The following is a 15,479-nucleotide window of genomic DNA, read 5'->3' on the forward strand; positions in this document are numbered from 1 at the left end:
TATTATTTCTTATGCCTAAAATAGAATGTAATTTATTTGACACAACCTGAAAGTTTAGTTTACTAGTTCACCCGTATCTGAGTCGATAAAAACACTAAACTGTCCATTGTTTTCTAAAGTTATTCATTTACTTTGGTGGCAAAGACATAATAGAGAAACGCCTTCTGAAAGACATCATTACTATGTACTCATTATCATGCATACAGTATTGAGTTAAAGAAAAACCATTGTGTGAATATTACTAAATGTCACAATCTTACTGAGTGTGTAGCTTAACTGACTGAGGTAATGTTGCTTGTTTCCTGAAGAGCAAACTGTATTGTATTCTGAATGTGGAACAGAAATTGAACCCTTTTTTTTTTATTCAAAACATTATTTGGGTTTGTTTAAGAATGCTACAAAACTGTGGAGGCAGTCAATATATTACATCAGGATTCTAACCGATTTCTTTTTTTAATGCTTTTAGCATAATTTTCTCCAAGAAACGATCAACACGTTTTACAAATATTTAAAAATACATTTTTCCTGGTTTTTCCAATAATTCATAGGTGTCTATAAGAAAATTGGCTAGAAAACGTAGGCAGAATTCATAAAAGCCAGTACAGATTTTTTGCAAGTAAATTCAATGACATTACAGTTTCAGAATTCACAAATAAGTTTATAAACTGAAGGTTGTCAAATTAGGCACTTTGTCCTTAAATGTAAGTCAAGGAATGGTTTACTTTAGAGGGATTCTGTTGAGAAATTGTGTCTAATTGCCATTTTACTTGCAGTAGTTAATTTTCCAACTGATCTTAGTTTAACAAAACAGATCTGATTTCCAGCCAACAGCTTGCCAGAGTAGAACCAAGAAAAAACACTAAATTATTGCAAATCAGGACAAAGCTATTTGCATTTTCATGACTTTTAGTATTTAAAATAACAGTGATGACACTTTATTTACTACTTATTAAAATTTCTCCTATTCAACTTTGTAGTACCTTGTTGTCTTGCTTAATTTGTAGTTTTGGAATAGTTTATGTAAATTATACTATAATTATTTACATAAAAAGGTAGTCTATTTAAAGTCACACCTTGCTGAAGTTAATTTGTGTCAAGTGAAATTTTCTTAATTTGACTCAGTGATGTGACTCGAGTCTACAAAGAGAATTCAGCGACACTTGTAACCACAAGCAAATACTATTAGCAGACCCAAACATTATTCCATCTATTTCTACAACAGCTGCAGTAGTGCTCAGATCTTTGTCCCTCTCCATGAGGCATCAAAATAAGTAAAGTTCTACCATGTAATCCCGCCCATAACATTGCTCCTAAGACATTTTTGTAATGGGTGTTGTTGGTGTTGTAAGTGGCAGAATTTCACTTAATCTGACAAAATGTTGACTGGAAAACTCTTTCACCCAAGTGTTATTTACTGATCACAACCTGTGAAGTGAACCCAATAAAGTTCACAATTATCCCTTTACGAGCAACACATTTCAATGTTGTTTAAATTCTTAATCAGTCTGTTTTTATAGTAGTTGGGTTTTCAGAGTTGGGAATTTACTGCATTTCTAATGCTGAACACATTTGTGGTGCAGGATTTTGGCTCTGGCGGGATTACACCACACCTCCTCTATTTGTTTCAGAGAAATCAAATTTAACTGAAACTGAATGGACCCCAATCCCAGTCTGTATAATTTTTAAAACAGTATAATTGATCCAGTTATTACAAATATTGTTTTAGGACTGTAAACTGATTTGGGGAAAAACAATACAAAATGGTTAAAACACTGATATTGAAAATTGTTCCAGTGGTAAATTTTCTTAATTAAAAAAAAAAAAAAACTGAACTCAATGGCACTAAATTGCATTTTTAATTCACAGAAAGCTCAAGTTTTAAAAACTGCTTTTCCTGCGAGGCAAAAAAAGAATGTCTACTGGGTTTGAGCAAAAAAAGTTTCCTTGAGAAAAATGTTCATGATTCACAAAAAGAGACAAACCATGCAAGGTCTCACATAAGTAGAAATGTTTTGGATGTCTTTTTTTTCTTTATACAAAGTTTCTTTTATAAGAAAAATGGACCTAAAGGTCCTAAATAGTCCCATTCCTTATAAGACGGCAGCAAAGGAACTTGCGTACATATTGTTTGGTGAAAGGCTTTGCTTTGTGCATCCACTTGGTCCCCACTGTCCATCACCCAGAAGAAACAAAATCCACGCAGGGTGTGAGTCCTGCATCACCTCCGATTCAGTAATTTTTCAGCTGCATTATTACCCCATCTTAATTTCAAGGCACAAACCTCAATCATGTAGCATTATTTGATGTGGCATGATCTGTCTGAGCTTTCTGTGGCCGTCTGTGGGGCCCGACTCGCCAGCTGAGAAACACTAATATGGATCATCTTATGTGTTGGCTCCAAAGTGGGGGCAGCAATGCTGAATCTGGAGAAGAAATATGCACAGTAACTTTATAAATGTACAATATTGTGAACTGTGAAATTCATACAACAGGTTATAATGTAATAAGTATACTTTAAGAGCTACACCATTATCATTTCTGTCATTGTATGTTTAAAGTAAGTGGCATGGTTATGTTTTTCAACATATTTTTTTTTTTTGTTTTTGCCATTTCTTGAATCAAATAATGTTAATATTTACTGTAAAACACCTAGAGGACATTAAATGTACCTGCAGTTATTATGGGAATGGATGTCATTCATTTAAATTTTTTTAATTATGATTTGATCATTTTTCTAATGAACAAAAACATTAATTACTTTTATAAACAAGAACTGGGCTTTGAAATTTGAATTTTCTCAAAAGCAAAAATTATTGAAAAATGTATGCACTGTCATTACAATTAATTCAGGTTCCCTTAAAACTGCCAATCACTAAACTTCTGGCATTTTGGATGAAAATTTGACCACTCTTCTTGCCAGCATCTGTTGTCTCACTTGATTGCCTGACTTGTAAGTATAATTCAAGAAAGACTGAAAATTGAGTGTAAGCTTGCAAAGACTTGCCAATACTTTTATATTCGGAAGCACTGTATAGTTTTAGATGAAATTGCACAATGATTGATGTAAATGTGCTCCCCACCACAAAAAAAACATCTAATAACATTATGGTGACACAACAAACAGTGCAGTAAAACTCCTTAACCTCCTAACACAATGCTAAACGGTGCATGGAGATGGCAGAAGAAATATTTTTCAGGAAGTTTCTGTCAAAAAATGAAACAGAACTACTGGCTTTGTTGTAAGAATGACCCAGCACAAACTTAAAACTATGAAACTTAATCTAGACTTCACAGTCTCTTCTCTCATGTGTGCATCCAATTCTTTTTTTTTTTTTAAATGATAGCAGTTGTATAATCACTCCATCTTAGGGGGAAAAACCTGTCCAAACAAACCATTCTGAGCACCAATAATGAGTGGGTGTGAGTAAATGTCTAAAAATAACCCAACCTGCTTTTACAGGTTGGTGTTTCAGCAAAGCACAAGAATCAAAAAAGAAACAAGCCCACCTGCTGGCTCATGTCTGCTCCTCAGTCTGAGGCTGTGAATGGCTGACACCTTCAGATTCCTCCTGAACAGCATCCTCCTCCTCCTCTTCCTGATTGGGGTCCTTCTCCTTTTCTTCCCTTATGCACTCATCATTTGATGCCACCTCTCCTTGTTCTTTTGCTTCCATTTCTCCTTCACTGTCTCTACACTCAGCTGTTGCCGCCTCGTCCTCTTCTTCCTCCTCTTCGCCATCCTCCTCTGCCTCCTCATCGCTGAATGGCTCCTTTCCCTCCTCTGCCTTCCTGGTGGTCTCAGAGAACCAGTCTCTCACCTGCTCATAGCTCATTTTGGACTTTGTCACCAGATCGTCCAGGTCTCTTTCGTTCAGAGCTCTGTGCTTGAGGTAGTAATCCTTAAGAAACATCTTTCCAGACTTCACCTGTAGAAAAAGCACAGAGAGAGAAGTTACAGCGATGTTCATCCACTAACTCCAGTGACAGTACAATTAATTCTTGCTTCAAATAAATATGTTGGCAAAATAAATGCTCAATAAGAGCAAGGATTCCACCAATTTGTTTTGATCCAGAATTGATACCTTAGTTGAGATGCAACAATCACAATTTAAACTATTTTTGTAGCATTTCTACTATAAACTGTCAACATTTGATAGTTGACAGCAGGCTGTATTACAGAGGTCTAGAAAAGCCTCTGATCGAAGACACTTGTTGTATAACATTCTCATTTAGAGGATGCTCAGGATTCTCCATAATTTTCTTGATTACATGAAGAACTCTTCTTTGCATCATCATCTCCAAATATTCCAGTCGTCAGAACAGAAGTAGTTTCCTTCAACAAATTCTTTAGCCTTTTGCTCTTTTTCTGCCCTCAAAACATCCTTCTGACAATAAAAATAGATCTCTTTACTTTTGCTTTACTCGTTATCAGAATCAACCTGATAAAATGTTTACGGATCATTCAGTTTGAACTGGCTAATCAACGATAATTTGATTTGGGTCACCAGCCTTTTCATCTCCACATAAAATCTTAAATTTACACACTGTAATAAAACCAGAGCTGCTATGCTACAAAATTTGATCATCGCAACAAAAGGTTGATGTAATCCAAAGTTTAAGCACAGACCTTGATGACTCCTACGCCACCTTGTGGAGAACGCTTGCAAGGGTACGGCCGGCGTGTCCTCCTGGACCAACCACGAAACCGCTTCCTGGACTTTTTCTGGCCTTTTCCTGCACCATTCAATGCCTCGTCCACCTTAACGCCACAAAACAGCAGATAAGACTTCAGGAGCCTGAACAAACTACCAATATTGTAAAGCTGGCATCCTAGTTGCAAGCAATTAGGAAAGTTTGTGTACCTTGCCACTCTGGTACAGGTAGTACCACTTCAAGTTGCTGTTTTTGCAGGCGTAACGTGTGTCTCCAAACCAGTTGACGATGTAGGTCCGTGGCAGGCCAGTCTTCGTCGCCATCTGATCGTACTCCTCAGAAGTTGGCCACTGTGAGTGAACAAAGGCTTTCTTCAAAATATGAAGCTGCGCTGGGGTCTTCTTCAGGATTTTCCTCCCAACATGGCCGGTGGTCTGTGTCTCCTCAGATCCTACAGGCGTCATGGATTTCACCTTTTCCTCAATCTCAGTATCGCTGTCTTTTAACAGCGCTGCCAAAGGTGTTTTCCGTCGTTCTGTGAACCAGGCGTCCACCTCCCGTCTCGTCAGCTTGGTTTCCGCACGCAGCCGGCTCAGCTCCTCGTCTGAAGGCATGTCTGATTTCTGGAAGCTGGCCTCCAGGACGTGCAACTGCTCTGTAGTTTTTTCCTTAAATCTCTGTGGCGTAAAGTCGGGAAAGGCGTGGCGGAATTTGACACGTGGTTCGCCGGTTGACCCAGAAGAACCGGGAGCGATGGCGGTGGTGGGCGAAGAGTCACTGGCATCGTCGCTAGAGTCTATAACGATGGTGGTGGCAGAGGTGGTTGTGGGTGCATTGACTGCGGCGGTGGTGAAGTCTGACAGTGTTTCACCGCTGATGTTTTCAGTAAAGCTGGTGCTGCTGCTCCTCCCTGCTCTGCCTGCTCCTGAGAATGCTGCCCTGCTGGATGAAGTTTCACTCAGCAGCAAGCTATGGTGATCCCTTGAGTTCCTCTGGTTGTAACGTGTGTCGCTGAACCACTTCTTTATTGCCCTTTTGGAGAGTTTGGTAACCTCCATAAGCCTTGAGATCTCCTCCTCCGTGGCAAACTGCCTCCTGCTGTAGCTGGCTTTTAGCTCTGCCAGCTGTTCTTTGGACTTCTTCGGTTTGGTAGCTGTTGCATCCAAACTGAGCGATGTGCTCGCAGACGAAGCTGAAACCTCTGCGTTGGATTCAGGGGCTGAAGCTTCGGCTGCTTTGGGCTGGTTTCCAGGCACCCCGGCGACAGTCAAAGTGATGGGAGACGCTACGGGGACAGTGCTCCCACTGCTGGCCACCTGAGTGAGGACAAGACCTGGCTGTCCAACAATCTGACAGGTCTGAAAGATGGACTGCAGTCCGTTTGTAGCTGCGCCGATGTTTGCGGGGATGACAGTGATGGTCTGGGGAACTGTCTGAACTGTGCCGTTAAACTTCTTTCTCCTCGCCTCCTCCACCTGCATAGAAGAGGGGACATAAAAAGATTATTTTATGTCATGGATATCTTTTTTACCCTCTCCAGGCAACAGAAGCTTTTCCTTCTTGCTTTGCATCATGTCAACTTGTCAACTTTACTGAGGTTGAAGTTGACCCGTCAGCAGACTGAGATACACAAGTGGTTGCTAGATTTAAACAATTTCACCTCTTCTCACAAAATGCCTTTCAAAATCAATACCAGCCCTTGAATTCCTTTAACTTTTTGGAAGTCTCTTCAGTATTTCTACTGACTTTGCAAACCAAGAAACTAAGAGTTCTTCCTCACTAGGACAATCTGGAGTGGTCAGTGCAAGTTGTAGTTTTTCTCTCAAAGGAAACGCAACTTTAAAAAAAAACTTGAAAAAAAGAATTACGGTAGAATAATGTAATTTTCAGTCATATTGACATGGATGTATTTCACAAAACAGCATTGGAAAAACTATTAACGCATCATACGAGTCAATGCCAGATGTTACTACTCGTGAAAACGACAAGGAATGATGGTTTATATTTATTCCAGACAAAGCTTCCCCTTTCCATCAATATGCTGTAGAACTGAATTGGCAATTATAATTTTTTGCAGTTTTTTATGCAAGATGTGTATTTTTTGTACAATTTTGGCTTAATTATCTCAATATCTTGTTTTTCCACTATTGGTATATTTTCGAGTCTGTGGACTGGCATCCTATTTGCATGCAATTAGGAAAGTTTGTGTACCTTGCACATACTTTATTTTATGATAATTAAAATTATTTTATGATTATTTCAATAATTGATCACAATGCATATGTTTATTTGTTTCAGCTATACAAGAGGCGAATGGAATAATAGTGAAAAAGTCTGCAGAAAGGGAGAGACTGCTTGGTTTGCAGGACTGAGCAGCTGCATTTTAAACTACAGCAAATCCACATCAGACGGGACAGAGAATATCTGAAGCTTAAAGCTGATGCTTTAAGTCGGGGTTTGAACTTTGTCTGGGCCATTCCACCACATGACCATGCTTTGATCTCCTCCATGCCATTGTAGCTTCGACTATATTATCATTGATGTCCGGAGTTAAATTTTGACCCTGGGGTTTTTGCAGCTTTTAACAGATATTGGCCGAGTCCCCTACAAGGCTTGTGACTCTTTGCAAACAAGACATCTTGTGGCTCTCTTCCCGGCACTCTTACGTAAGTGTCACATTAATGGAATGCAGGACTGCAGGAATGCTGCACTGAGGTCCAACAGAACCAGCAACGTGGTTCTTCCTCAGTCCGTATTTACGCAGATGTCATTGAACACTTTAACCAGAGTGGTGTCAGTACTGCAAGACTAAGAACCAGTGATAATAAAATACTTGGGATAAACTGATGTCTTTCCAAATATTTCAAAAAAGCATTGTAGAGATGAAAACAAAAAGGGGCATTAAGAAACGTGTTTCCCGCTAAACTAAATTAAGAGGTGAATGTACTTTCTCACTTTTTTTTTGACACACACTAAATGCAAACAGCCAAAATTCCCACAGCAAATTATTTAAATAATGTGTCGTAGGTCTAAATTACCCAATAGCCACAACAAATTACAGCTGGAAGGAGATGAGATAAAGAGCAATAAAACTCAAGCACCGCATAAATGAGGTCATACAATCAATAAAGTCATCACTGCTTCCCAGCAAATCAACAGAAATTACTTTAAAAAAAAACCTCTGGGTCTGCCAGGCAGCTTGCTCCAGAGTGCTGAGAGTTAATCAAACACATTCTGTTTCATTTGCACTTACAATAAAATCCACCCTTGTCTCTACATCATCAGGCCGTAATGCTGAACTATGTTCTTTGACAGCGCTAAAGACCATTTCAAAATGAAAGCAATTGGTTTGTGTTATCATATTAGCAACACAGTAACATGTAAAACTGGAGCAAGAAATGTGAACTGCTTGGCTGGAGCACTGACCTCCTCTGGTGTCCAGCTGACTCCATGTTTGAGCCTTTGGGCAGAAAACCAGACTTTGATCTGCTCCTCACTGAACTTTGTCTGTGTCGACAAGCCGATGATTTCTGATGCCGAAGGATACGGAAATCTGTGAAATAAACCAAATTAAAAAAATTTAAAAAAACATTTTTTGTCATATAGATGGGAAGATATGGGAAAGAATTTACAGTGTTTTCCCTTTGCCACCGTTTGAATACTACTTAAATGTGCTCTGTTTCTGTAAAGTGCTGCGATATACGACACTGAATGTCTGATTCTAATGATAAAAATATGAGATGAAAACATTTAATCCTTTAAAAACACCAAAGGTAGTTGGTTTATTTTTCATACAGCAGGTTCACTTTCCAATAACGCAGAAATTGAATTGTGGAGAAAAAAGTTTTAAATCTGACAGCAATTAAAATTTTCACAAACTTTAGTGTTTTTATTGTGTCGGGTCTCATGAAATTTATGCTGCTATAAAAATTGTTAGATTAAATGCAATTACTAAATGGCAATGAAAGTTAGTGAAGCATGTTTCAGGCTACTGTAAACATGCCAGGAGAACAGAAGGTGAATGCTCCCATGAGTTTTGTGTCAGGCCGACAGTGAACCAACTAGAGACCATTCACATGTGAGGTTGCCTCTTGTCGAAGGGAGTGGACTCACTCACAATTTTCCATAAAAACACTGCCATAGAGAAAACAAGATCAAAATGTCCCCAACAGCAAACAGGGCAAAATGGTTGAGGAGCATTACATTTTCCAGGGTGAAGGAGGTCAAAAGGAAAAGTAACTAAAGTTGCACAATATATAAAATCACAAATGTCTTTCCAAAATGTGCTGAAAAATCAGCTTGAATTCATTATTTTATAGATGCTAAAACTTTTATAGAACAAACTTTGGTTTCCTACAATACGCTTAGGTACTTGGAGAGATTTTTACTGTCTTGTGTCCGTAACTGACAATAACTTTGTAACACCCAGGGAAAAAACTATGATGACAGAAAAGACAGTCAGTAGAGATGAGAATGCAGGATAAACCTACTCAATATTATCACTGGAGTATTTAATAATAATACTGCAATTTCATGAGTCATAAGCAGGCAGATTCTCGAACAGAAAAGATGTTTTCAGTCAGGACACAACAATGAATCTCTGGTCAACCTTCAAACAGTTAGAAAACAAATAAAAAGAAACAACCTGAAAGCATTGATGAAGAAAAAAATGGGTCAGTGTGCCAGGATCAGATAAGTGGACAGTGATAAAAGGCTTAAAGCACTTGTTAATAAAAGCTTTGATAACTTATGAAATACTGATGAAACAAACATCAGACTGAAGTATAATAGTTTGCGAAAAGCAAACTTTATCAGTTTCAAAGAATACTGTTGACACTTTCATGATGACTCAGTTTGAAACTCTGAATTTAAATATCTTAAGAACAGAAAGTGACCCATGCACTGTTTATAACAGTTATTTTCCGTGAGTTTCTTTGTTTTGACCATTGTGACACAGTGGGTGTTTGTCCATATAATTATACTGGAATTGAGAAAATAAATATGCTAAATGGAAACACGGCAATTACTTTTTTTCCTCCAATAACTTTCATGTTAGAATGAGGTCGTTTTTCAGCTGTATTGAAATTGGTGTGTTCCGCAAAACAGCAATGGAAACACTTTTTTCACAACACACCAGTCACGAAAAAGATGCCACTGGTGTCGTTTTCACTTTTGGAAGAAAACAACAGCAAGTGAGACACTTTGAGAAAGACGATGAAAGCATGAGGAGGATTTACCTGTTGTAAGCGCTGACCAGCAGGACGTTGTTGTCCATGGCGCTGTTGTAGGTGGGGATGCTGCTGATGGGGATCAGGAGCTGGGTCTGGGTGCTCTGCTGGTTCTGCAAGGCAGACAGAACCTGGGCCAAAGTCCCCGGGGGCAGAACAGAGCTGCCTGCTGCAGAGCCCCCTTTAATCTGCAGCATGTTGGGGCTGTTCACCATGATGCTCTGAGGGATGGTCTGAACCTGCACCGGTGTGGAGACGGGGATGAGACGCGGGGTGGACGCAGCAGGAGTCGGAGCTGGGGACAGAGTGGGCGGCTCCTGACTGTCGTCGTATTCATCATCGCTCTCTACTTTTATGACGTCGTCAACTGCCAGCTTATGAGCTGTGGTGAACTTTTTAGGCTCCGGTCTGCTTTTGATTCTCATGATGGGAGTTTTGCTGAGAGGGATGGCTTTGCGGGATATTTCCTCCGCCTCGTCTTCCTCCACTTTGACAAAACTGCCATCGAAGGTGAGATCATTGACCGTCTGCTGGAAGATGGTCTCGTTGTTTCGCTTCACCATCGTCCGCGTGAAGTTGTCCTCGCCTGGGTGCAGCCGAGCATTGTGGGCCTGAAGTGTGTCATAGCTAAACACAAAAGAGCATTGACACATAACAGAAACATAACATCCAACTGTAGTCCAGTTTTGTATATTTATAATTTCCTTGAAACTATGGTGAAAATACCACAATGATATTCAGTACCTTGAGAAGGTATTCACACCCTTTTTTATTTTTCCCCGTTACAATAACTATTTCCAGTGTATTTTAATAGGATGTTATGAGATAAAACACCAGAAACTAGTGCATAAAGATGCAATGAAAAATAAATAAATAAAACATAGTTTCTAAAGTTCCAAATAAAAATCAGAAAAGTGTGGTGTGTTTGACTTCAGCAATCTTTAGTCTCTAAATAAATTCAAACATTTACCTTTATGTGTTATAAATGGTACAGTCAAAGTACAAACAAATCAAATAGAGCGACTCTTGTAACACTTGGTGTTGAAGGACAAAAATGTCTGTCTCTGAATATGCGAAGCTGATGGAGACAAACTTTGTAAGACTTGCTGTTGTAATTCCAAAGTATTTTCTCTGTGCGTATTTTTTCTCTTTTAAATGTCAAACATTTCCAGAATTTCCAGTTGTTTTCTGTATGTTTTATAACCTGTCTATATAAATACACATTATTAAAATTATTAGTAGGATTTTGTTGCGTGAATGTTCCTCACATAATTAAACAGGCCCTGTAAAATTTGCTTCTGATCTGGTTTTGTGGCATTTTTACTGACCGAGATCAGCTGCATTACAAAACCTCTAACTTTTGGAGCTGACAGGTAAAGAAGGGAGTATTTATTGTATTGCTAATTCCTAAAAAAATTAAGTTTCAATGCTTTGGTGGAATTTAAGATCCAGTTTAAAAACCACAAGTCTATCTTACATTCTATGACTACAGACATAATATGTGAAAAAACATTTATTCACTGTTAGACTTTGTCATATGATGAAAGAAGGGGGTTCTGGAAAAAGCATTTTTTTTTTTTCCTGTTCAATTTGCTTACTTAACAGAGACCTGGAAAATTATACAAGGAAATCCCAAACGGTTTCAGACTTTTAAACACTGCATTGTATTGAATGTAGAATATTGCAAGCAAAGCTTTTCAGACTTTTAGTTGTAAAAAAAATTTAAAAACCGTAAATCATTGTTGTGACTTGTGTTTTTCTACTACATAAAATCTGCTCATAGGAATTTGTGAATACTCTTGCAAGGCACTTGACATGAGAAAACTGTTGACTATAGCCCAATAAGACTTCATATTTATGAAGAAGCACAATGTCTACAAATATATGAAACTAGTGTCCAACACTGACAAGAGAGTGATCATTTTACCTTTTGGTGTGGTAGTCACACTCCACACACACATAGGAGGCATTAATGACGACATCGGGGTGCTCTGTGTCCACATGCATGGTGAACAGGTTCAGCTCTGAAGTCTGGAAGCTGCAGTACTTGCACTCGTATCCCCCTTCAGCTGTGTTCAATTCCAAGTACGGATCTGACCCGACATCCTGCCCAACATCAGCATCCTCAGCTTGATCCTCCGACAGACCAGGAACCTCAGAATAAACTGCAGCCACTTTGTTGCTATCCTCAGGGTCTGTGATGTCCATAACGTCCTCCACCTCCTGATCTGAGTCTATGGCTTCTTGAGGAGGAACCATACAGGGGGTGGTTGATTTCCTCCTGCTCGCCATCCTTTGTGGTCAGCTTAGCAGAGTATAGAAGATGGTGTGAGCTGTCCTGTTATGGTTCCTTATGCAAGGATGCTGGCAGTTGAAATTTATCAGTTATTTTTGACTCCTGGGGGAAAAGAAAGCATGTTATGTTGTAATCTTAGAAGAAAGCGAAACTGAAGTCATTTTAAATCTGTAAATAGCAGTGCAATTTACAGGTTTTTCTGACATTTAGCAGCTCTACTGTTGTCATGATAACAGGAATAATTTTGTACTGTTTACTAAACAGTTTCAGGTTTTATTATTTGTGATCAGCCACTTCTGATTGAAAACTAAAAAATCTCATTCTTAATCCGATCTGAGAACAAAACGCATGCCAGGGTGGGCTAACCAGAAAACTCTTCAGTGTGTAAGTGGTTACTGAGTTACTAAAGCTCAGGGTTAGCTATTTGAAGCAAAATGACAAGTTTAAAAATAAATGAAGCAATAGGGACAATATTAAAAGATAATTGTAGTTTCTGAATAGGGGTGCACTGATTGCAGTTTTATGGCCGATCACTGATTTTTTAAAAAGCCTGACTTATTGATTCCGATTTTGGCCGATACCATTTTTTGTCCGAAATGTTGTTCAATAAATAAAGAAAGTTGCTGAATTGGCAATAATGGGGTCACTATTGTTAACTGCCATCCCATTGCAGACGTGATGTGGTCGGCTGGTTTGTCAGTCAAACTCTCATGGGAGAAAAAAAAAGACCAGAGTTGGTTTTTAAACCTTTGCCAAATTTGATAACATCGGTGGATAAGATTAGCTTCACATGTAAAAATCGGCCGATCACTGATCTCCCGAAATTATGAAAATTGGCACTGATAAGCCTATAAACCTTCTCTGTGGTTCTACCAGCTGTAAGTCTTTCAGTAGATAACAGGAAGGAAAGTTGAATGAAATAGGAGTACTGGATTTGGAAATTTTGGAAGACTTTTGGAAATTTTAGTATTACAGTGAAGCTCAACATTCTCTGGAGAACACACACTAGAGTACATCTCTAGTTTCTCTTTGGATGCTGGCTGCTTTTCCAATCATACTTTATTATGGAACCAGAATGCTGACGCACATATAATATGTACTTTCTTAAAGTTCTGGAAAGTTGTGTTTGTGTTGTGTAATAGGGCTGAAAGAATCAGGAAAATATGTAACTGCAATGAGACAAGGACAACATTGATCATGATTGATGTCTGTTTTCTTCTTCACCATTACACAATATTTCCACCAGCCTCCCTCACCATTAGTTTCTCAGCCACTAAAAATAAACATCCAATGTGAGCATTAAGGGCAATAAGAGTGTATCCAAAATGCAGAGTGTAAATGTATAATACTTGAAACATTTAAAATATCTGCAGTCCTTTGGGATTGTAACATTACATACAGTTATTACAATGACAGTTGCATTATTATATAATATGTATAATAAATGAAAGAAATCCGAAAACATAATAAGAACTGGGCCAGTTTTGCTATGCAGATTAGGTGAAATGACTTAAATTTTTGACTGAATTTCTGTCTGTTGCAATAGTAATTCATCACATTAATATAAACACAATTCTTGAAGACATAAGGACTTTTACTAAATGGTTTGACAGCACTCAGTTGTATGTTAAAGTATGAAGTTAATAGTTAGCAAATGTCTACTTCCTTATATTAATTAATTAAATGTACTTGAAAATTAATTACATTAATTACATTGACAGAAACTAATTACATTTACTTGAGTAACTTTTTAGGAAACATTAAGATACAGTACATAACTACTCATACTTGACTGAAACGTCTAGTTACTGTACCCACTGGGAGTATCCTTACTGAATGAAGAACAAACATGTTTCAACCAAAATTGCATGAGACACAGAAACATCCCTACAGTTTATTCTAAAGTGAGACGTCTTGTTTTCTCACAAGCTGTGTGCGCAAGACTGTTGCGAACATGACAATCCACATTAAAGAGTCTTCATGAATGTTTGTGACTGTTGTCATGAAGTGTCATTTGGTAAATAATGACATGTTTAAATGCAAAGCTGATTCCTGTAATGGACATTTATGCAAGTTTTAGTGCAACATTGCATAAAAATGTCATTTATCAAATAATGCTAAGCTGACATTGTTGATGCACTTATAACGCAACTTTTGATGCAACTTTACATTAAAACGTAATTATTCACCAAGTGATACATCATGACAACAGTCAAACATTCATGAAGACTCATGTTATATGTCATGTTATATGTCATACCTTATATGTCAGTCTTGCGCACACCGTTTCAAATAAAGTTACCTTCTCATGTTATTTACTATGTGCTAAGGATCTTGGGCCATTTGAAAATCAAAAAGAAACAGTAAACACTATATATTGTCACTAAAAATACCTTATCTTGTTCTAATATATATATATACATACACATTTTCTACTGTACTTATTTGCTTCATTAACCAAAACATTACAAAATATTTGATTTTGAAATGTGTTGTTTTGTAATTAAATGTAATATTTTTGTCTTTTAAATACCAGAATTTGCACATAATTATCGCTTTCTGATTGCATAACTTTTCTGATTATTTTAGATGTTCTGATCATAATAAAATAATAACCCTTCTGTGAAGTACTTTTTAAACTTTTACTTAAGTACAAATATGTTGGAGTAGTGCCATTCTTGAGTTTAATTTTAGGGTAAGCTGCCCACCTCTGACTAAATGTAATACTTTATGCGTTGGTGGTGTCAACCCTGACGACCATGCAGTCATAGTAACAGACACACTCAGCTTTAATGTCCCATGTCTCCACAGCTAGCTTTCTGCCTGAAACACCCAGAGGAACGACAACATCCCCATTGCTAACGTTAGCTATCCCCCCCTTTCTGTGACACTGAGCCCAGTCCACATGAGTGGCAGTGGGTAATATAGCCACCACCAACACCCACCTGCCAGCTGCATGTTTACCTGCCTTGTCGGTTTCCGCTTACCTGCATGCTGGAACAAACAGTTAGCTGACTAGCGGTTGTAGCTGTGTAGCATCTCTGTTTCGCCCTGTTGATACGCAGTCTTCCGCCTTTTACCCAAATTCACCATGGATCCCATCTGCTTCAGCCCGTCACAGAGCCGCTCTAACATCCGGGCTTGAGCTCACCACCGCCCATCTGCGGGTTTCAATGGCGCCGCTATACAACGCATTGCTTGCTCTGTTATTCTGCTCATGGGAAGGACATTTTTATATAAAAAAAGCACCGCTAGTTTACCGAATACGAACAATTTATTTTGTACTGCTAATGAAAGCTAGC

The 15,479-nt window shown here is 38.3% G+C and overlaps 1 protein-coding gene across 1 annotated transcript; it reads right to left on the reverse strand.

The window, feature by feature from the left end:
- Positions 1–344: 344 nt before the first annotated feature.
- Positions 345–15,472, reverse strand: LOC129375961 (zinc fingers and homeoboxes protein 1-like). Its single transcript, XM_055055355.1, has 8 exons — positions 15,165–15,472; positions 11,809–12,279; positions 9,891–10,508; positions 8,080–8,206; positions 4,863–6,128; positions 4,628–4,759; positions 3,508–3,926; positions 345–2,423 (listed from the first exon to the last, which is right to left on the reverse strand). The coding sequence occupies exons 2-7, from the start codon at positions 12,171–12,173 to the stop codon at positions 3,516–3,518; spliced, it is 2,919 nt and encodes a 972-aa protein (XP_054911330.1). The 5' UTR covers positions 12,174–12,279; positions 15,165–15,472; the 3' UTR covers positions 345–2,423; positions 3,508–3,515.
- Between the last annotated feature and the right edge of the window lie 7 nt (positions 15,473–15,479).

The sequence above is a fragment of the Poeciliopsis prolifica genome, unplaced genomic scaffold, assembly GCF_027474105.1.
Source record: "Poeciliopsis prolifica strain line A6 unplaced genomic scaffold, Auburn_PproV2 SCAFFOLD041, whole genome shotgun sequence".
Lineage (NCBI taxonomy): Eukaryota > Metazoa > Chordata > Actinopteri > Cyprinodontiformes > Poeciliidae > Poeciliopsis > Poeciliopsis prolifica.